The sequence below is a fragment of the Mustela lutreola genome, chromosome 7, assembly GCF_030435805.1.
Source record: "Mustela lutreola isolate mMusLut2 chromosome 7, mMusLut2.pri, whole genome shotgun sequence".
Lineage (NCBI taxonomy): Eukaryota > Metazoa > Chordata > Mammalia > Carnivora > Mustelidae > Mustela > Mustela lutreola.
The window spans coordinates 13,683,397-13,704,144 of record NC_081296.1 but is presented as its reverse complement, the minus strand read 5'-3'; the positions used below and the strand labels follow the sequence as shown (position 1 = coordinate 13,704,144).

At 48.0% G+C, this 20,748-nt stretch overlaps 1 protein-coding gene across 2 annotated transcripts in view; it reads right to left on the bottom strand.

The window, feature by feature from the left end:
- Positions 1–467: 467 nt before the first annotated feature.
- Positions 468–20,748, bottom strand: part of SLCO3A1 (solute carrier organic anion transporter family member 3A1) — a 300,851-nt gene continuing 280,570 nt past the window's right edge. The window contains exons 10-11 of one of the 2 annotated variants that reach the window (XR_009355285.1): positions 1,579–9,933; positions 468–1,151 (exon numbers count right to left, since the gene is read on the bottom strand). Coding sequence is in view for 1 of the 2 variants with exons in the window: in XM_059180067.1 (XP_059036050.1) it covers positions 1,069–1,151; positions 9,691–9,933 (326 nt within the window). In the remaining variant the exon portion in view is untranslated. The remainder of the gene's footprint in view (positions 1,152–1,578; positions 9,934–20,748) is intronic. The other variant, XM_059180067.1, reaches the window with a different exon arrangement.

Genomic DNA, 20,748 nt, shown 5'->3' with positions numbered 1-20,748 from the left:
TGCTCTCCCAGTAGGAGAACCAGAAAGGAAAACCAGACAATAACCGCACAGGACCAGAAAATGTAGCAACAGAGCTGCGTCAGGACTGTGGAGCACCTCACTCCAGCCAGAGCTGGGGTGGCAATGACTCATTCCCATTTACCACTCGACCATTCTGTGCTGGAGCGTGGTGCCTCCACACATGACCTCATTTATGTCTTATCTCAACTGTATAAAGCAGATGTCAATATTGAGGCTTGGTGGAGTCTGCTTGCTTGCTCAGTGCCACATCAGCATCAAACGCTGGGTTGAGGATTTGAAGTCAGGAACTATTTTGGCTCCAAAGCCTATGCTCTTTTGAATGACTCAAAGCCCACAAATATAGAACATCTACAGCGAGGAACACTCCCCCGAAGACTCTTTGAAGATCATTCTACCCCAAAACAACAAGAGAGAAAGATAATAGAGATTACAGCATGAGACAGAGAAAGAATTAAAATAGTGCTTTTAATATAATTTTCAGCAAATGTACAGTGTGTACTTTACATCACATATTTCTAAACTGCTCATCTGGAAAATATAAGCTGCAAAAATACAGAATACCACACTCAAAATCTATTGAGTATGTGCTTTTTTTCCCCCATCCCTTCTGTGAAACAGGGTCATTTTTACCACCCCCGTACCCTCACCCCGTTGTAATCCAGCCTCGGCTGCTTTGGGAAGAGCTGTTGGAGCCTTCCATCAGAGAAGCATTCTGGAGAGGGGGGTTTCTAAAGCGTGTCAGCAGGACCTCCCCACAGGAACCAAGGGAGGGATAGGCCAAAGGGAATTTGCACACCTGGTCAACATTACTCTTTAGCAACCCAGGAAAATTGCCTTGCAAGGGTTCGGAGGACTCCTGACCACAGACACCTCCTCGGTCCTCATCACAGGCCTGTGCTGGGAGCCTCAAAGGACCACTCGCTGGCCGGATAATCCACACAGGGACCCTTGGGTTCTTGGGCAGGGCAGAGCACGCTAAGTCGGGCCTGCGAGGTCTGTGGATAGTGGCGGGCTGTTCTCTGGAGGAGGAGGAGGAGGGCCAGGCCCTCAGCGTCTCACAAAGGAGTCTTCTGAAGGTGAATGTGACTCGGGGCAGGTTTTCTCAGTCTCAATGTCTTGGTACTCTGTGCCTAAAAAGGGAGGAGGGAAGAAGAGCCAAGAGGAAAAAGAGATCGGTCTTTTCTGGTTTTCCTACTATTTTTTTTTTTTTTTTTTTTTTTTAAGGCTTATATAATACCATCAGGGCTTTCCAGTAGAATGGACAAGAGCAGAAGTCATGCAAGGAAATACTGGGTTTTGCTCCATGTAACCCCAAGGGGCCAGATTTTAAGCCCAGAGACCTCTGTGAAGGCCATGTCTTTCTGAGAAGCACATTTTTCTAGGTATCTATACCAACACTCTGCTAGAGGTTTCTTCTCTGGGAATGAGTAAGACGTATCCCAGTCATTAACTTGTCCTCATCTTCTGTACGTCATCAGGGACAGGCCCTGTGTTCTGGGACACCAAGTGTCACTGCAAACCTGCTGGTGGGGTGGCTGAGTGCCGGAGAGCACCCACCTGTATCTTATGTCATGCTTTTTCCTCCAGCATCCTGGACACTTTTCTTTCCAGCCACAGGATGCACCACACACTGCGTCAAACAGTCTCCTCACTGGGGCAAGGTTTTTGAGCCTATGCCACCCTTCCAAAAGAGATGTTGTGGCTTCATCTAAAAGACATTAAAAACTCAGCTAGTCCCTGGGATGATTTACAAGCTGGGTAGGTCTCGCTGAGCATGACGTGCGGCTCTGCTGTTCAGTGATAGGCACAGTGGAGACCTACAAGTCCCCACTCATTTACTTGTCCTCTTTAGACTCTGACCCGGTGACAGAAAAGGTGACAGTGGGGAAATGTCACTCTTTTCCTCAGGATTTTGCAGCTGAGATCTGGCTGATAGGAGGCAGCCCCTGTGTTCAGAGCAATTCAGAGGATCCTTCCTCAACTTCTGTGAGGATCAAGTTCTTGTGGTCTTGGTGGGGGTCGGGTTCTGCTGGAAGCCTGGGGAACTGGGAGCTGGGCAGGGTAGGACAGAAGCAAGAGTTGGAGCTGGTTCTTGTGTCCAGAATGAGCAAGATAGGGGACGAGGAGTGGCCAGGACACTTCTACCGATGTGGCTAAGTTGGAAGAAGGAAGGAGGGGTGTGTTTAAAGGTCTTTGATGTTTCATTACTAAGGTAAAAGTTTTTTTTTTTTTTTTTTCATTTTTGATTCCTGTGCCCTATGTAAAATTTTGCAGAGGTCTCACCTCTGGCTCTTGGCTCATTTCTCTATGAAATACAGATTTCTGTGGGGGTTTTCCCAAGAGGAGATGCCCTGCTGGCATCGGAGCTTCCTAAGAGGCAGATCTGTGCTTTTGAGTTGGTGATGACGTGGTGCAGTAGAGCACTGGTTCGGGAGTCAGACAGACCTGGCATTGGTTCCTGGTGGCCTGTGTGAACTTGGGAGCCTTCAGTAAACTAGTTAACTGATCTGTAAAAGTGGAAAAATTAGACTTACCTTTACCTGCTGTAAAGCTGCTTGGGTGCATTGCCTGGGACCATGCCTAGGACGCCTGGCATGTAGGTAGCAGGCTCTTACATGTGAGCCCCCCAACCCCTTCCTCTTTTGAGGTGCCGGACTAACCTATGTCTTGCTTGTGTTCCTTCTGTAATGCAACTTCCTACACTGCATACTTCCCATTCATCTTCTGACCTTGGATGATAAAATTGAACAGTTTTGATGAACCTATCACTGTGACAGCTCTCTTCTATTAAGTTAGCATGAATTTAAGAAAAAACATTATTTTGGGGGATTTAATGGCAAGATGTCAACCTACAGAATGTTTAAACCTCCAGAAAATTTACCATTCTATTTGAAGAAGAACACAATCACCTTGCCTTATGGAAAAATATTCAGAATTTTATGCTAAACATCAAATACTAATTGTTGGCCTGAGTTTAATGCAAAAATAGAAACATCTAGAAAGTCTGTTCCTAAAAGTCTAGTATCTGATCATAGAGTAAGACCTATCCAAGCAATGGCCAGCATTGGTATGTCTGAAGGCCCTGGGCCAGAGCCAGAATCCTGGGGTTGATGCTGAGGAACATGGCGGTGCCTGTGGGAAGTGTCTAGGGTGTCCCCACTGAAGCTGATGACCAGCCCTGAGCAATGTCTCTCTGATGTGTCAGAAAATGTATCAGAGGAGTCTCCTGTTTCCTGTTATTGTCGGCTTCTGGTAGGATACCTCATAGAAATTGATCACTGGGCACTGTGGTTAAGACCCAGAACAACACAGGAAGAAGTCCCCAGAAGGCAGCTGTCATGGTGTCCTGCTGGTTATATTAAGAGGCATGTGAGAGAGGGTAGGACCCACAGTCCATTTAAGCCCGAGTCCTCTGGAGGAGGCAGTCCCTATGGGTGGAGAGGGCTGTCTCACTTCTTGCTCAGTAGGCGGGGGTACCTGTAAACCCAAGATCACGGGCTTTGGATCCACACAGACGTGGGTTGGAATCCCAGCTCTGCTTCATGGCCTTGAGCCAATTCTGGAAGCCTTCCCTGCCTCCTCTCCTGTACGCTGATGCTAATAACAGTTCCTGCCTCACAGGGCTATTGTTGAGATTAAACGAGCTCCTATGTGTAAGAAGCTGGTTCACAGTAAGTGCTCGGTAAGTGTTAGCTACTATTATTATTAGTTTTTATTAGTGTTTACCGATTACTCCACCTGGTGTATTAGCGTCACGGTGCCAATGTTTCGTGTTGGTGGGAAGGGGTGTGAAATACTATTTGGATTTAAACTCATTCCTTTATTTCCTCCCCCATACCCATTTCACCACCTAAGAAAACAGGACAATTACTGTGGCAGAGCTATGCAGTATCGGAGCTGAAAGGAGCTGCAGCTCAAAGTCCCCTATGAGAGAGAGATGATGTTGCCTCCGTTGTAAACCCTGCCAGTCAGGGCTACTTACCTCATTCTTGGAAAATGGGATACCTGCCTTAGACTCCTGTGGACAGTATACGTCAGGGCTGGTGGACAGCTGGCTGTAGGCCCCCTCTAGCACGTGACCTGGTCCATGCTAGAGCAGTCTCCGCTGCTGGAAACCCACCCTCCCCCCCAACATGCAGTGCTGCTTCAGAACTCAGCACACTCCTGCCCTTGGCCACTGTCTTTGTAAATAAAGCTTTATTGGGATACAGCTCATGCGTTTGTTTATACATGAGCTGCTCTCCCGCTACAACAGAGTTGAGTGGCTGTGACAGACACCGTATGCTTCTCAAAGCCTCAAAATGCTTACCACCTAGCCTTTTACATAAAGTCTATCCACTTGTTCCTGAGGTCATCTCAGGAGAGCAGACCTCCTGCCCCATCTTTCTGGCAGATCCCCACTCCTCTTTGGTTCTTGGTTCTAGACCATGCCCCATGCCCCCTCCCCGCCCCCAAACTTCCTCATTCCTGAATCCAGGAGGCTGAACTTCCCATCACCATGAATCCGCCCTCCTTGGGCCCAGTCAGAGCTAGTCTCTTAATATTGTTATTCTATTGCTTTTGTGTGTGTTCAGGTCTGTGTGGCTCATTGAACTGTGAGCTCTTAGAGGAGGGGATCGTGTCTTTTTCATCTTTGTAGCTGGTCCAGAATCTTCATCAAGGAATGAATGAATAAATACATGTTTAGAAATGGTCAAGCTCATACAGTACATCCCCAGATGAAACTAACCCTACAAAGGGAAATCACGCTACCACGTGCCTGATCTCTGAGAAGGAGGAGTTCGATCCCTGCGTCCAGGGCAGTCCCAGACCTCTGAGGTATAGATCTTTGCTTTTTGGAATTTTCCATCTTAGGCCTTTTAGCTGTCCTTTCTGCCATGATGACCAAGCACTCTGATATCCCCTACAAATTTGAGAACAGGAAGGCGAGGGTGGGTGGCTGTGGCCAGGCAAGGTAGTTTCCATGTGTTACCATGGGCAACAGGCCCCCATAAGAGGCATCTGAACAAAAAATATCTTCTTGCATATTCTACCAGTTGGGGATCCTTCAGTTTTACAGGTTTATTCATGAGCAGCCATAATCCCCCAGGGGGCTGGGTCTGAAGGCTATCATTTAGGGCAAGTTGCTCCAAGAGGTTAGGTCCTCGCACTGTTCAGAACTCAACAACGTGGACTGAGCTGGAAGCAATGGTATAACGAACAAGGAGGAAGGGCAGAGGGAGGAAGCGGAGGACGGTGGTTTATGTTCCACACTGATTTTCCAGGCTGGACTTAATTTTCACTAGCACCTTCTCTTGGAAAGCGTGGCACTTCTTAAGTATTTGGCCTGGATGCTGACGTAAAGGAAAACACAGCTCATGGCCGAGAGGAGGCTGAGGGAGAGAGCAGCAGCATGAACTCAGCAATCAAGACCCTACTGTGTGTCTGGAACTTTCTCCCGAAACCATCAAAATGGGCAGAGAAGAACAGCACAAGACAACGAATCCTGGTTTTCTCCCTTCCTCTAAATCAAACCACACCAACCACACACACAACGCTTGAGGGGTACTCCACCAAGACTGTAAGAGAAGTTTCCCCTGGCCTCCTCCTCCCTCTGCTCTTGACTGTATGATTTCTCGACACCGACCTTTATTGCTTTAATGCTGCCCAGTCCAGTACGGCTCTGGCAGGCCTGACTGGGTGGAGAAGAGATCCCCCTTGTGAGGGCCTGAACAGCAGGCAGCAAGAAAACCAGCCTCGCAGGCTCCTGGAAGCCAACAGCGACTTTTCCTCAGTGGGTTTCTCTGTGAGTGTTGTGTGTGTATACGTACACACACGCGCGCCATTTATTTTCTCCATTTCACGTGTTCCTCAAGGAACCACCTGCTCTTGAAGTGTGGAACATAATCCATTAGCGACCAGGTTGATCCTGATTCCTGAGAAAATGCCTCTGGGGTGGTGGGGGGCATCATTCCCAGGGACTGGCCGGGAGCCCTGTATGGAACAATTCGGCAGGTCCCCTCAGAGGACCTCTCTTGCCCCTTCATTAGCCGTGAGGAAAGCCTGCGTGCGGCAGCCTGCTGGGAGTGGCAGCTTTCCATGGGGAAAGGGATGGGAAATCTCACCATGCCTGAGTGAGGGGAAACTCTAGGTCATCCCTGAAGACAGGGAAGGGGATTAAATCAGGGATTTAAATGTAGAGACACCACTTTAAAATGTATAGGCCTAATTAAAAAAAAAAAAAAATCATCTCTAGAGGAAGCTATTGTACTGTAAGGTGGTTGAGAAAGAAGTGATTTTTATGGAGAGGCACACTCCTTCCTGTTTGGAAGACATTAACAAGCCTGTCAAAGGATTCCTTGGAAGCTCTTGGCTTCCCCTTATTATTTTGGCTGCTAAGTACTACCAGCAAACTCCTTACAGGGGGACTGGGAGAGGAGGCCTCTCTTGCTCCTTCATTAGCTGTGAGGTAAAGCCCACATGCTGTGGCCTTCTGGAGTGGCGATGGCCCCAGTGTGCCTTGACGCTTCCCAGCCTTCCTCCGTGGAAGTGTGAAGGAGCAGGCCAGGCTGCTGGTCGTCCCTGACAGTGGCCTCCGAACACCCAGATGTCCCAGAGAAACATCTACTTTTATGAAATGTGTTGACTTCATGTGCAGGAATAATATAGGTCAAAAAAGCTTCGTGGTCTACATGTAAGAGTTAAAAACCTCTGTCATAAGTTGCAGCTAAGGGAGGCTTTTTCATCCATCTCTGGGCATGTCTGACTATGATGGCAGAGGAGTTTGGAGCAGGAAAGAGAGAGAAGCTTGGTGTTCACCTTCTAGGTTTATTCTATCCTTACGTTTTTGTTTTCTCTAAGTCCAATGGAGCTCTTGCCAGGAAATCTTTTCATTCAAAATACCTCTGAAAACCAAACATATGACCGAGAGGCTAGAACTAACACTGTACGTACAATGGTTCTTTGTAGCACAAAAGGAAAAACCTAACACCAGGCTAGGCTTCCTGTTCTGCAGGAGGAGAAACGTTAAAACTCTAAAAGGTGACACGTCGTGCTTTACGGCCATCTTGCAATGGGGGACTTTAAGTTCAGATCTCGTTGCTGACAAAACTGAGCCCTGGAGGTGTTTTCCTTTTTCAGCTCAACATCTCCTTCATCCTAAAATCTCAAGGGGGAAAAAAAAATCCAAAATGCAAACCGTTTTCAAAAAAAACTTTCTTTTTAAAGCCAACGGCCCCATGAAAACACAAGGTCAGCGGGGCTCAGCGTGTGTGAACGGAGTTTGGAGAGCTACGCAGAAGGCAGTGACCTATGAGCAACACATTTCAAAACAAAACTCACCCCAGACCTGTACAGAACAGTTTCAAAGCCTTAGGAATGACAGAGCATACATATTTTATGCATTGGTTGGAGAACAATCCCTCCTCTTACTAGTTAACATACTGATGAGTGTCCCCATGTTCACGGACAGGGACGGACTAGAAGTAAACACACAGAAGGGTGGTTTTGGAAGCATCCTGCCCCAGGCAGCTGATCACGGTGCGGCAGCCCCGCACCACGACACAAGCTTCTCTTTGAGTCGTCCTTGCTCGGTGGGGCTTTCTCTAGTTTCCGACTGTCGCACGAACGGCCCCTTTTACAGCGTGTGTGAGAAATTGGGCCCAACGGCCGTTCTTCTTTCCTTCCTGATTCTTTGGCTGCCCTCCGGGGGAACTGCACATCTGGGTCTCGGGCAAAAAAGCCAACCAACCAACAACCTTTGAGATCTTTCTCAGGGCCACGAGTGGCCTGGACCAAGGTCACCGAGGAAACACAAAAGGAACATTTACTGGGCCACGTGTGTGCGCGTGCGGGCTCTCCCATAAGCTCTGTCCTCTTACGGGAATGGCCTTAGGAGGCTGATACCGCGGACTCCCAAGAGCTTTTCCCACGATTCCCCTCCCGAACGATGAGGTTTGCCGGCTAGCTGCTGGAGAGTTAGCCACGCCCAGAACACAGACCGAGGTCTCTCCGTTCAAGACCGACCCTAAAAACAGTGACCTTTTATTGCATCGGTCATGCGGTGCCTTCCATGACCCCGTGGGTCTATTTACCAACACAGACCCCACAAATGGCTTGACAGCTCGTGCTAGGGGACCATCCCTTCTCTTGCCTATCCCCAGAAGCACCGCACCCATCCACACAGCCCACATCTAAGCGTGTCTCCTCCACGAGCTGAGAAGAACGCCTCTCGGAATGTGAAACATGAATATAAAAGGGCTTCCCGTGACAGTGATCACTGAATCACGGGGAATAAAGCCAGAAGGCGAATTTGCAATTCATCACATTATCCCCTGTTGTCTCAAATGTGATTCTTTTAAAGGCAGGCTGCATAGACACTCTTTCTCAAGCATTTTTTTTTTCCTTCTCGTAGCACATGGTATATTCTTGTTTTTGCAGAATATCCAAATGAGGATAAAACGATAAAAAAAAATTACAATAGATTAATTGCATCCCTTGAATCACATTATATTTTTGGTGCATAAAAAAAGGAGGAAAGGAAAAACCAACCAGCGTCATAAACTCAGCCTAGAGAACTGTGTTAGTGATTGAAGGGTTAACACGGATTTTAGAAGTGGTTAAAAATAGTATTAGAGGATTATACATACAACAGTTTGAAATTCATATGCATTGCATTTTTTTTTTCTTTAAAAATGGCAAAATGTTTGGCAAATGTAAGCAAATGACTTGGACTGTATGGGTTTCACCGGCTCTGAGCAAAGTCAGTCATAGCCAGGCGAGGCCCACTGCTTCCTGAGGTCACTCTGCGGGGCTGGGGGGTGCTGCGGTGGGGGGAGATGAGGTGCTGGCCCCCCACGCCTGGCTCCCCCCCTTGGGCCCTCAGTCTTGAACATGAACATGGAGCTGGTGAGAGGTGCCAGTTAGAGACTCCAGCACGGATCACCCATTAGCATCGCTGAGAGAACTCTGGGGCCTTGAACCACAGGCAGACTGGGTGAGTCGTCTACACCGTGACCCATATTGCGAGAGGTTAGAGGAGGGGGCGCCCGCTCCTCCGCCTTGCCCGCTCCCCACCCTCACGAGGAGGGGGCAGGTGGCACGGGGGTGTGTGTCCCTAGTGCTTATCCTGGCCATGTTGTCAACTTGTGATGCTTAGTAGACTTTAAAAAAAAATTTGTTTTGTACGTGTATTATGTATCTCCAGAAACGTCCATTCTCCAAGCTGGCCACCACTGTTCCCTGAAATTGGCAGTGCTTGTTGCTTGCAGCTGTCGGCATCCCGAAAAAGCATGAGGTGCCTTCAAAGAGTAGACTCTGGGCCCCAGCAGGTTGGACGTCAGACACACGATCCCACGCTCTCCTTATTCTGAATTCTGTCTGGCTCTGATTTTAAGAGGACAAAGGTCGTGTTGTGTGTATGTGTGTGTGTGTGTGTGTGTGTGTATGTGTGTGTGTCTCTGTACGGAGTTGGTTTTTTTTTTAACTTTTTTTTTTTTTTCCTAGGAAAAATGACCCTTGGATTACTAATACAGAGTTCAACCTCCTTCCACCACTATAAAACGGACTCCATGTTTTCACACCACTCATGATCTTCAAGGTTATAGATAAATTTTGTCCTATGGGTCTGGCTTGCGGGCACAGGGTCCCTCCCCAGATTGTCTAGGGTCAGAGTAGAGGCAAAGAACTCACTGGTGCTCAGCCCGCCCTCGTGGTTTTTGATGTAGCGTTTATAGTTTTTCCGCAGGCACTGCCACGTGGTCGTGTAGAGGACGAAGGCGGACGACTTCAGCACGATGGCGATGCTGACGTACAGGTATCTGTAGGCCACGTTGTCGTACAGGACACAGGCGCCTTGCTCCCCGCAGAACGTGCTCCAGAACAGGCAGGTGGAGTCGATGCCGGCCCCGAAGATGAGGGGAGGGGGGATGAAGCCTGCGAGAGGGGAAGGACACGTCAGGCTCCGGCTGTGCGGGCTGGCCTCCCCACTGTCCGCACGCAGGCACCGTGCTTCCCCCTACAGGAACCCCCCGCCCCCCAGGGGGCTCCAGGGAACGGGGCTGGGAAGACGAGTCTGAACCCCAGTTCGGCCTTCACCTGTGCACGGTCTTAAATGGCGATCCTATCACTCCTGCTGAGATTGTTTGAAAGACTGACCAAAGGAACCCCCGGAAAGCCTTTAGAAGGGTGCCTGGAACACACCAGACAAAAGGAATGGTGGCTGCTACTATTTTGAGAAGCAAAAGCCGGTCTTCCCGGAAGGGACCGTTCCCGGTGTGGAAGCAGTGCATCCTCCTAGACGGAAACGCAAGCAGGGACTGTACTCGGCGTATTGTGTTCTGGGGTGGCCCTTCTAAGGTTGTGTGAGTACAGGGAGCCAGGACCAGAAGGGACCCAAAGTGGAACATGAGTATGCTTTACCTTGTGTCCACACACACACACACACACACACACACACACATGTGCCCTTGTATGTTATGCATGCACATGTGTGTACACAAACATAGATGCATGCATACGTGTGTACGCATGTATCATTTAAGATGAAAAATGCCTGCATGCTAACAATTTCCCATCCCCTTGACGTTCCCACTGCATTGAATCCTTCCGTTCTGAGCTGGAAACTGGCTTTAAAACCTTCACTAGAGAACATTTCCAAGTGCTTTCAACCAGTGATCAGAAGCGGCAGAGGGGTAAAAACTAGTCTCCTTCATTCACGTCTGTGTGTCTTGCCCTTGTCCAAGCTCAAAGGTGATCTGTCCTGGCTGCCCATTTAAAAGCATCCAAGGTGTTCCATCCTAGAAGAATTAAATTGGAATGTTTGGTGTGTGGCTGGGTCATGAGGATTGGGAAAGCATCCCCTGGTCGGGGGAGGGGGGGGCGTTTCATCTGCATTATGGGAAATCAATGGAGGGTTCTTTAATACAAATTAACTGCCTCACAGAAAAAGGATCCCTAAGGCCAGAACGTGGTGCCAATCAGATCCAGGGAGAGACCTCAAAAGCCGAACGGGATCACTGGAAGCAGGTGGCAACAGATCTGAGATCCCAGCGCTGGGGTGGTCTGCGATCCGGAGTGTTCTTTCCGGGGCCAGCCCTGGAGGGTCAGAGTCCCCACGTTTTATCAAGGAAGGTCCCCTCTGAGAATCTGATGCGATGAGATGCCCTTTGCTGGACTAAGGATCTAGATCAACCCACAAAACGACACTCATGTTTCAGGCGGTTCGTGGACCCCTGAAGTCCATCCACAGTCACCAGAATTAGAACAGCCGTGTTATATAGGCTGTGTCCCTCCATTCTGAGGGGCCCTCCAAGGGCAGCCAGGAAGGGAAACAGCACTTTCTTGGTTTTACCGACACGCCTGGAATGGGTGTGTGTGGGGGAACTGCACTGCCTCATCAGTGTTGATGAGTAGGGGCAGAGCTCCCGGGTCCCCGGGCGCCTCAGCCCTTAGCCCAGCATTACCCCTGCCTGGCTCTGCCCCTTGTGAGCCTGGAGAGAAACCCCAGAAAAGGAATTTTAGCGGTTCCCTCTTTTCAGCTTGGAGGTCAGCTTGGGTCCGCCGGAGGTAAAGTCCTCATCCCAAGGTTCTCTGCCCCAACGTGTCTGAGGCCTCCCTCGCCAACTGGGCCTTCTCCCCGACCCTCCAACAAGTGTCCTTCCTCATTTAACTGAACATGAGCCCACTGGACTGTCCTAACGACCAAATAAGAGAAACTAAGTCACACTCCACATTATGTAGGTGAAGAAACGGAGACCTGGAGCCAATGGAAACTGATAGATCGGGGAAACTGGGGCAGATCTGGCTGTTCCTATGGCCTGGGGATCATTTGAACCCATTCACTGATTTCTCTGGGTTTTAGGAATTGGTGATAGCCCCCAAGTGCTCCTCCTTTCTCTTTCTTCCGTCTCTCTTGAGGCCACTTGCTCCTAGATTACCCATTACTAGGCGATGAGGTGCTAAGACAGACAGCAGATGACAATAGTTCTGTCATGGGAAGGGACTGACAGCACAGGGGCGCCTTGTGCATCCATCCCCCGCCCCGACTCCCGCCACCGCCCCCAATGCAAAGGGACTGGAAGGGTTGCAGGCAAATCCACACTGGGCAAATCAGGTCGTATTTTCAGCACATGGGAGGAAATTTGCAATATAAAGAAGTCCTTCTTTAATACTTGCTGGAACCAAGATAGCCCTCTAAACTGCTACTATGTAACTCCTTCACGTATCCGTATCTGTGCGAGGGTTTTAAAAATATTGTGTTATCGTTAAAGTAGGGCATCCTTCTTTGTGCTAGCCGTGTCAATTTTATCCTGCCTACTGTCAAGCCCCATTACCAGATGACACAGCCCTGGAAGGAGTCAGAAAAAGCCTTCAAACAGAAATTAGAAAGCTAAGTGCCTAAAAAGTTTTTCATATTTTGGAGAGCCTTTGTGAGAGACAAGAAGGAACTTTAACTTGAGTCGAAAGCCTAGAGGCCGAGTCGCTTTATCTCTTGGTGGTTCAGTTTCTTGATCTTTAAAATGGAGCTCATATTGCCTGCTAGGACAGGGTCAAGGTGAGCACCCCTACAAATTCGTGTTGTGCACAGGTCCGGTCCTCCCACATGGCCAGAGCTCCTATTATCTGATTCAAGCTATACGATTCGGGGTAACGATTTAAACTCTGGGTTTCATACTTTAAGTATAACCTTTATGAGGTTCCTTTTAGATCTCTGAAAAAAAAAAAAATACTGGCTTTTCCACCCAATTCACCTTTTCCTTTATAGTGACTTAAAATTCTTCCCCAGGGGCGCCTGGGTGGCTCAGTGGGTTAAGCCTCTGCCTTCGGCTCAGGTCATGATCTCAGGGTCCTGGGATCGAGCCCCGCATCGGGCTCCCGCATCGGGAGCCTGCTTCCTCCTCTCTCTCTCTCTCTCTGCCTACTTGTGATCTCTGTCAAGTAAATGAAATCTAAAAAAAAAATATAAAATTCTTCCCCAAAAGGGAGCTCTGGCTATCAGGTGTGCTGAGGGTACCAGCGAGGAAGAACTGACTGCATCTTTCCTGAGTGGTCACCCCAGCACTCACTGGATTAGTCACAGGAGGGAGGCCCACCTACGGCTAATTCTCACATGCGGCCACTCATCGTTCTGTTTATCGCTCAGGTGGGCCAAATAAGTGCTTGGGCTGTCCCTGCCAGCTACCACCTCCCCAGACGCCAATGGGAGACTCCTTTACAACAGCAGAAGTTACTGAAAAGAAACCTCATTAAAATGGAGTACGGAGGACAGAAGGGGGAAGCCATACAACAGAACTGTCCATTACAGACCCCAGCAGGGAAAGACGTACGTTGCATCTCCTACAAGAAATGGACTACCCAGGAACTCAGCCAGTGAGAACCTGTCCTCCATCACCCTGAACTCCTGCTGTTTTTCTCCTCAACTTTCACTCAGGACCCTCCCGAGGTCCTCTTCCTCCTCCAGAAAGTTAACCTCCTCTCCTTGGTCTATGGCAGGACTCGCCTATGGTTTTGCTGTAGCTTACATGCCCCGAATTGCAAATCTGTTATTCTCAAATAAACACCCCCCCCTTCTTTTCTGGTAAAATAATGGGCTTTTACTTTTAACATCCACATTATTTAGTGATCAGAGCAGGATCCAGATAAGACCTACGACAGCTCCATGAGCGAACCAGTGCTGGTGTCTGGAGCCAAGCGAGCTGCTTTCCTGAGGAGCTTAGCCTTTGCAGGTAGGTAAGTTTTCTCCTGGATTTCAAGCTCTGCTCTGTGTTTGGAGCTCTCCAGTCTTTATTCGGGATCTGTTTTAAGGCTTTCTTCTTTCTGAGAGTACTCATTTTGGCCTTTGGTAGGATTCCTTTTGGAATCAGGTCATTCCTGTTGAAAAACCATGTTTAGGACATTTTTGTTTCTCTAGTGAATACATCTCTAAGAAACGGGGTCCCAGCCCTCAAAATGCTTTGGGGGGGTACTCTCCCCCTGACACCCCAGCTGGTTTTTATGTTTAAGAACGGCCGACCCCTTTCATGCATAGTTCTAACGAAACGGGCCAACTTAACCAAAAGTCACTGGAACTTGATGGAAACTTCCATCTTCCTAAGTCAACTCTTCTCAAAACGGATTGGGCAGGCCTGGCTGTAAAATTACTAACTGAATGGGAAGCCCATCTTGATTGGTATTTTGAAGCTTCCAAACATTATCGGGAACCTGAAATTGATATTAGCTAAGACAAACAAAGAAAAAAGGGCGGCTGAGGCCACTCCTCCCCTTCCCTGTTCGGTCTCAAGATGGAGGGCAGCCCCCTGGCTCAGGTCCAACCTCTGACGCCATTTTCCTCTAATTGCTCTGCATCTCCCCTCCCCTCCCCCACGTTAATCCTTTCTCTCAACCTCCCTTTCCCTCTGAAGGAACTTCTCCCTCCTCTCCCAGACATCTTAAAACCTGCCCCTTTAAAGTTAGGTCTCCGAGCATCCAAATAAGCCCTACATTTCTGATGTTCCCTGGAATAAAGCCAAATAGCGAGCCATCGTTAAAGGCTTTCCCAAAGTGACTGAGGAGCCCCATAAGGTTTGCTCAAGAACTTAACAGAGTTATTCCCATTTACTAACCTGGTTTCTCGGATTTATATTAGTCCACATGCTTGTTGGTGAGGGCCTGGCCAAGCAATGGATGAAACTAGCCCGATGGGAGCAGCCTGAAGGGGATTTAGAGAAAGCAGACCCCTAACTTTTGGCAGGATGCTAGAACACTCTCTGGAAAGCTTTGCCGAGCAATTACAGTAGCTTTTACTAAGCCTGTTGATTGGAACAGAATTCAGGTTTGCACACAAAAGCCTGTTGAACCTGTTCATGACTATTACAATCAACTCCAAATTGTCTTTAAAGAACATTCTGGTCTTCCTTTAAATGTAGAATCCAGCTGGGGAGCACTGAACTCAATTCATTGTTTGTTACTGTTATGTACACGGTATTTTCTTTCTTTTCTTTTTATTATTATTTTTTTGAGAGCGAGCGAGAATCTCAAGATTCTCCCTACTCAGCACGGAGCCCGACACAGGGCTCGATCTCATGGCCCTGAGATGATGACCCGAGCCAAAGCCAAGAGTTGGACATTCAACCGACTGAGCCACCCAGGTGCCCCGGTATTTCTTCTTTAAAGGACCAGGATGGAACAGGAAACTGCCCACCCCAGATTCAATTTGGCAAATCAGCTCACTTGTACTGTAGATGAGTTACCTAAAAGTTAAGTACTAAAATTCTTAATTTTCAAGGCTGGCAAATCAACACCGCTAAACAAACCAACCCTTCCCTGATTTCTCCTATTACTACTAAGGGCCAGGACCACGGGGCAACTAACAAGGGCTGTAGGCACCTGTAGCCTTCCATCCAGCCTTCGTGATGTCCTCTGAATTCCCCAGTGGTGGGGTTCTTCCCAATCCTCTCTCTGGAGGAGCTCAGAGAAACCAGTCTCCAGACTGGGAATGAATTTCTTTGTCTTTATTGCCCCCAGAGCTAAATTTGTATCGCTCAAGCCCCTGCCTCAGGTAAGAAACCAGTTCAAATAGTGGGGAATCTTTAATAAACCTCAACAGCTTCCCATCTCTGGACCTATTCCCCCCTGCTCAGGCCCACTGATACTCACCCTTTTCTCCTTATTTGCTTATCAGGCTCAAATTTCTTAGAAAAATATCATGCCAGAATGTCTTTTTCCTAAAGAACCTGACCGTAGTAATCAAAATAGCCAACCAAGTGAATTAAACGACCCTTTGGCATCTAGTATTTGTTCCGACTCTGCCTGCATCATGGCTGAGTCTGGGGACACCCATCATTTGTCTCTACTGGATCAGCTACCACCCCCCCCCTTTTTTTTAAGATTTTATTTGTCAGAGAGAGTAAGCACAGGCAGACAGAGTGGCAGGCAGAGGCAGAGGGAGACACAAGCTCCCTGCCAAGCAGAGAGCCCGATTGGCAGGGAGCCCGATGTGGGACCCGATCCCAGGACACTGGGATCATGACCTGAGCCGAAGGCAGCCGCTTAACCAACTGAGCCACCCAGGCATCCCAACTACCCCCCTTTTTATGGGCAAGTTGTTCCATTGATACTGGCAGGATTCACAGTATACCTCCCATCAAGATTCAAACAGACCCCGCAAAACCTCTCTCCAGAAGTAATTAATACCCTATAAATAAGGAAACCCTTCAAGGTATCAAGCCCATAATAGTAAATTACAGGGCTCAAGGCTTTATTAGCCCCTGAATTAGTCTCTGTAATATCCCTATTTTACTCACAAGAAAACCCAGTGGCTGTGGATGGAAGTTTGTCCATGACCTCGAAGCAATAACATTACTATCCTTCGGTACCGGGTAATTCCCAACCCCCATACACCACTGGTAGCTATTCCCACTCAAAGGAAATTTTCACTGTAGTTGGTCTGTGCAGTGCGTTTTTTTCAGTATTTCAGTGGATAAGATAGCGAATTATGTTTCTGATTACACCTAGCCGGGAATGCCCCAGGGGTTACAACAGAGAACTTTTCACAAGCCTCACAAGTTGATTTGGATGATGTTTGTTACGAGAGGGAGGATTTCCTTTTCTGCTCCCTTTCTTAACCTTTTTTTTTTCTTTTGAGAGAGCACAACCACACCCACACACGTGTGCATGTGCAGGAGCAGGGGGCGAGAAGCAGAGGAAGAGCGAGAATCGTCAGCAGCCTCCATACCCAGGATCTCACGACCCTGAGACCACGACCTGAGCTGAAATCAAGAGTTGGATGCTTAACCGACCTAGCCAGCCAGGTGCCCCCCTTTCTCAAACTTCTTTACAGAACACAGCATCTACTTACTTAAAACTTTTGGCCTTTAAGGGTCAGAGAGAAACTGCAGTTGCCTCGAACTGCAGGGTCAGTTGAGGGTTGACACCAAGGACTATGTTTGGATCCAGGTAGTTTTCACAGCACCCAGAACTTCCCAAAACCTAAAACTAAGCACCATTTAACGAGGTTTTTTTGGGGGGGGGTGTGGTGGGGTGGTGGCTAGATACAGTCAAAATGAGATTCCAGACTTTTCTCTAACCTCTCTATGCTTCCTAAAAATCGAGGAACCTGATCCTATCATTTGGAAAGATCAGGAAGACACAGGTTTTGAGACTTCAAAGAAAAGCCGAATGAAGCCCCGTGTCCTCGGATATTCTGATTATCAACTTCCCCTTTCCCTGCTTTTATGAGAGGGGAAGGAATGTCCTTTGAGGACCCAACCAAAACATGGGGCCACCATCAACGCCCAGGCTACTGGGGCCTCTGAGACTTAGCGATATCCCCCCAAACCCTCCCACCTCAGGGCCATTCCTGCCCCTGCCCATTGATTAAGGCGAGAAGACCCCCCCAAACATTCTTGCGCCCCTCAAACAGAGGCCTGAATCCTCCTCACTCCTGCCCAGAGGAGAGGCAACTGGCCACCAACTTCTCACATGACTTTCTTAAGGCAGTAACCTTCACTGGCTGTTCTCTCCACTTTTTATTTTATTTTATAGGAAAATCCTCTAACTAAGGCAGATTTTTCAAGGTTTATTGGTGGTGCTCTTAAAGGATAAAAAAGGTAAAAAGGACAGGTAGGTCATTGCAACTCTTTTTGAAGTCATGAGGCAGTCCCTTGATCTGAGTTACACATTCACTCATGCTCGTGGCTCAGCCCAGGGTAAAACCACGAACATTCAAACTGACAGTCCAGTTTGCCTTTGGGGTAGCTCACAGCTTTGGAGTATTATTAAGGTTCCTGGGCATTCCAGACTGGACTCCCTAGAGGTCAAAGGAAAGCACCTTGCTAATATTTCTACAAAAGGGCTGCTCGTAAGGAAACCAATAGCCAAATCTCTGTCATGGGCCAAAGGGATGTTCTCACAAATGATCATTTGTTAAAACTGACCAGAGATGCCCGGCCATAGGCCCCAGACAAGGAAAAACAGTATTAGAGATCTAATAATTGCAAAATAATAATAACATAATAAATAATAATAATTGCAAAATAACAAAATAACAAAAAAGAGAGCTCTGCTTCGGACCAACTAACTTGGCCCTACCAGAAATTCTAAAATTCCCACTACTTACAATTGCACATGTATTAAACCATTGGTCTGACAAAACGATAGCGTGTATGAACCAATATTGGTGAGGAAATATTAAGAAGGCAGACAATGTGTGTGCCTCACTTGACCCCCCACCCCTCCGTCCAAAATAACGATGCAGGGAAACCTGTTTCCATTGCTGTAGGGCACTTTAAATGACCTATCGGGCCATTCGAGGTTTGCATGTGAGTTTCATCAAGTTCTAGTCATGGTTTGTACGTTTCCTCACTGGACTAAAGCTTTCCCTCACAGGCCACTGCCTCCTCGGTGGCTAAAATTCTGTAAGGAGAAATGACTCCCACCTGGGGAACTCCTCTGGACCTTCGTAGTGATCGGGGACCCCATTTTACCAGTCAGGTGTTTTGAACATCTGCACCGTTTGGCGAGTTATAGGACACTCTCATTGTGCGTTCCACCCTTGATCCTCAGGGTTTTGCGAATGGACTAACGGTGCTAGGAACATTCCACTGGCAAAATCCGTAGCTCTCCCAATGCTTGAAAGCATTGCTTTTTGCTTTCTAAATCTCAGCTCCACCCCTACTGGGATAGTCACAGGATGTCCAGCGTGCTTGGTTCCTGCCTTTTTTGGTAAGAGAACTCTAGCTGGTCTTAAGGAGTGTGTTAATCTGAGAGGTAAGTGTGCTCCTCCTCCTGGCTGACCTAAGTCCCTTGATTTGTAGCAGAACTAACTGACTTGGAGATCTGCAGACCACTGGCCTTGAGAAGGACCAGAACTTTGCCACGCTCTACGGTTGCTGGAGCCCTTGCCCTTGACCCCACAAATCACAGTACTCCTGCACATCACAAAACAGGACCCAGCTCCCTGAGCATGGACAGAATGTCTGTATCTGTAGCCAGCAGCATCGCATCTGCCCGTGACTGAAAAGTATCACAGGCTACTGCATTCCCTTTGCTGATGACCCTGAACTTTGGAAACCTCAGCGCCAGGTAGAAACCTCAGAGTTTGCCTTTTGGACAAGAGCCTGCCTTCTTCCCACGTGGTCAGCCTCCTGAATAAAGCTCACGTTCCTTTCCAATCACAAACTTGTCTCTTGGACTATCGGCCTCTTGAACGACCAGAAGCCCAGCCTGAGTCTGTTAACACGCTGGCCTATTGTTGGTAAGATACACTTCTGTGCTGTAAAGGCCTAACTGCTTCTACAGAAACAGGCATGCTTCAGTGGAACAATCTTTTCAGTGTGTCCTCCTGGGAGATGAAGACCTTGAACATCACGCCTTTGCAAACCCAACCTTTGGGTCTATTGGAAAAGACACCTCCAGAAAGATTCTCTTCAACCCCGCACTGATTAACCAACACTGTGAGGCCAAATACCAGCGAACAGATTCCTGGATTCACATGACTCATCCAGAGAGCACCAAACCCTGACTGGGCCTGCACCCCATCTGGTGACCTAAAACAAAAGATTTCCTGGCACCGAAGCAGACAACATCTGAAGGGATCTGTGGGCCAGGACTGTGAGAAGTTTCCAGGCTCAACAAAGTCTGTCTTTTTCATTTGGAAATTAAAGGACTCTAGAGTCTTACTCAAAACTTACAGTTTCTGGATTTTCAACTTCACTGTATTATTAGTAACATCTCTGAGTTCCGGCACTTGTTTTGAGATAATGATGCTGCTTTTAAACGTCTTGGAAATTTCGCTGTTTTGCAAAAAGTTCACAAGTGATTGCTTGTGTTTATACATGAAGTGTAGCTTCTAAAACACACGTGGTGAATTTCAGGAGGGACCCGGAGGTGTCCACTGTTCTGTTCTCACGAGTGCTTTGAGGGACTCCCAGGAGAGATATGTGACTCTGGGGTTTGTCTCTGAAGTGGGACTTCCCTTCCCTGAGCTGGAGTGAGGGCCAATAAGTAGTTTCAGATGGCTCCTTTCCGATCTAGGATCTTGTTTTAAAACCTCATCACGCAATCTGGAATGGTCATGTTCCTTTTGATTTCTGTACTTACTGCCTCTCAAACCTTTGTAAAAACACTGTACCCAGTAAGGACACGATTCTCCACTCACTGCCTGAGACGTCTCCTGCTTGCTACCTGTCCTTGTTATTTGAATGGGATGACCTCAGTAGGTTTCCCATCTGTACCATATCCCCACCTCCATGGGCCACGAGGAAACAAAGGCCACGGAATTATGAAAACCTGACTCTTGCTCAGAGAAGCTTCTGGAGAAAGATCTTGATCAAAAGGCAAAAATGTAGAAACCAAGGGACACCTTACTGAAATGGAGTGGGGAAGATAGACTAAGAAGGCATACCACGCAGGGTCAATCACAGGCCCCAGCAGAAGAATCATCAATTACGGTCATTAAGGGGGAACCAAGGTCACTGCATCTCCTTTAAGAAATCCACCATCGCAGCAACCCAGCCACTGAAGACCCCATTATCACGCTGGACTTGTGCTTTTCTTGAAAACAACCCCTCCCAGCCTCCTACTCTTTCTCCGTACAGTTCCCCTCCTTTGTTTACAATGGGACTTGCCTGCGGTTTCCTAAGTAGTTTGTATGCCCCGAATGGCAATTCTGTTATTCCTGAATGAACCCATTTATGCTGGTAAATAACTTTCACTGTTAAGGTTAAGACAGTAATGACTCTATTAACTACCCCCTCTCCCCAGCACTGTGTG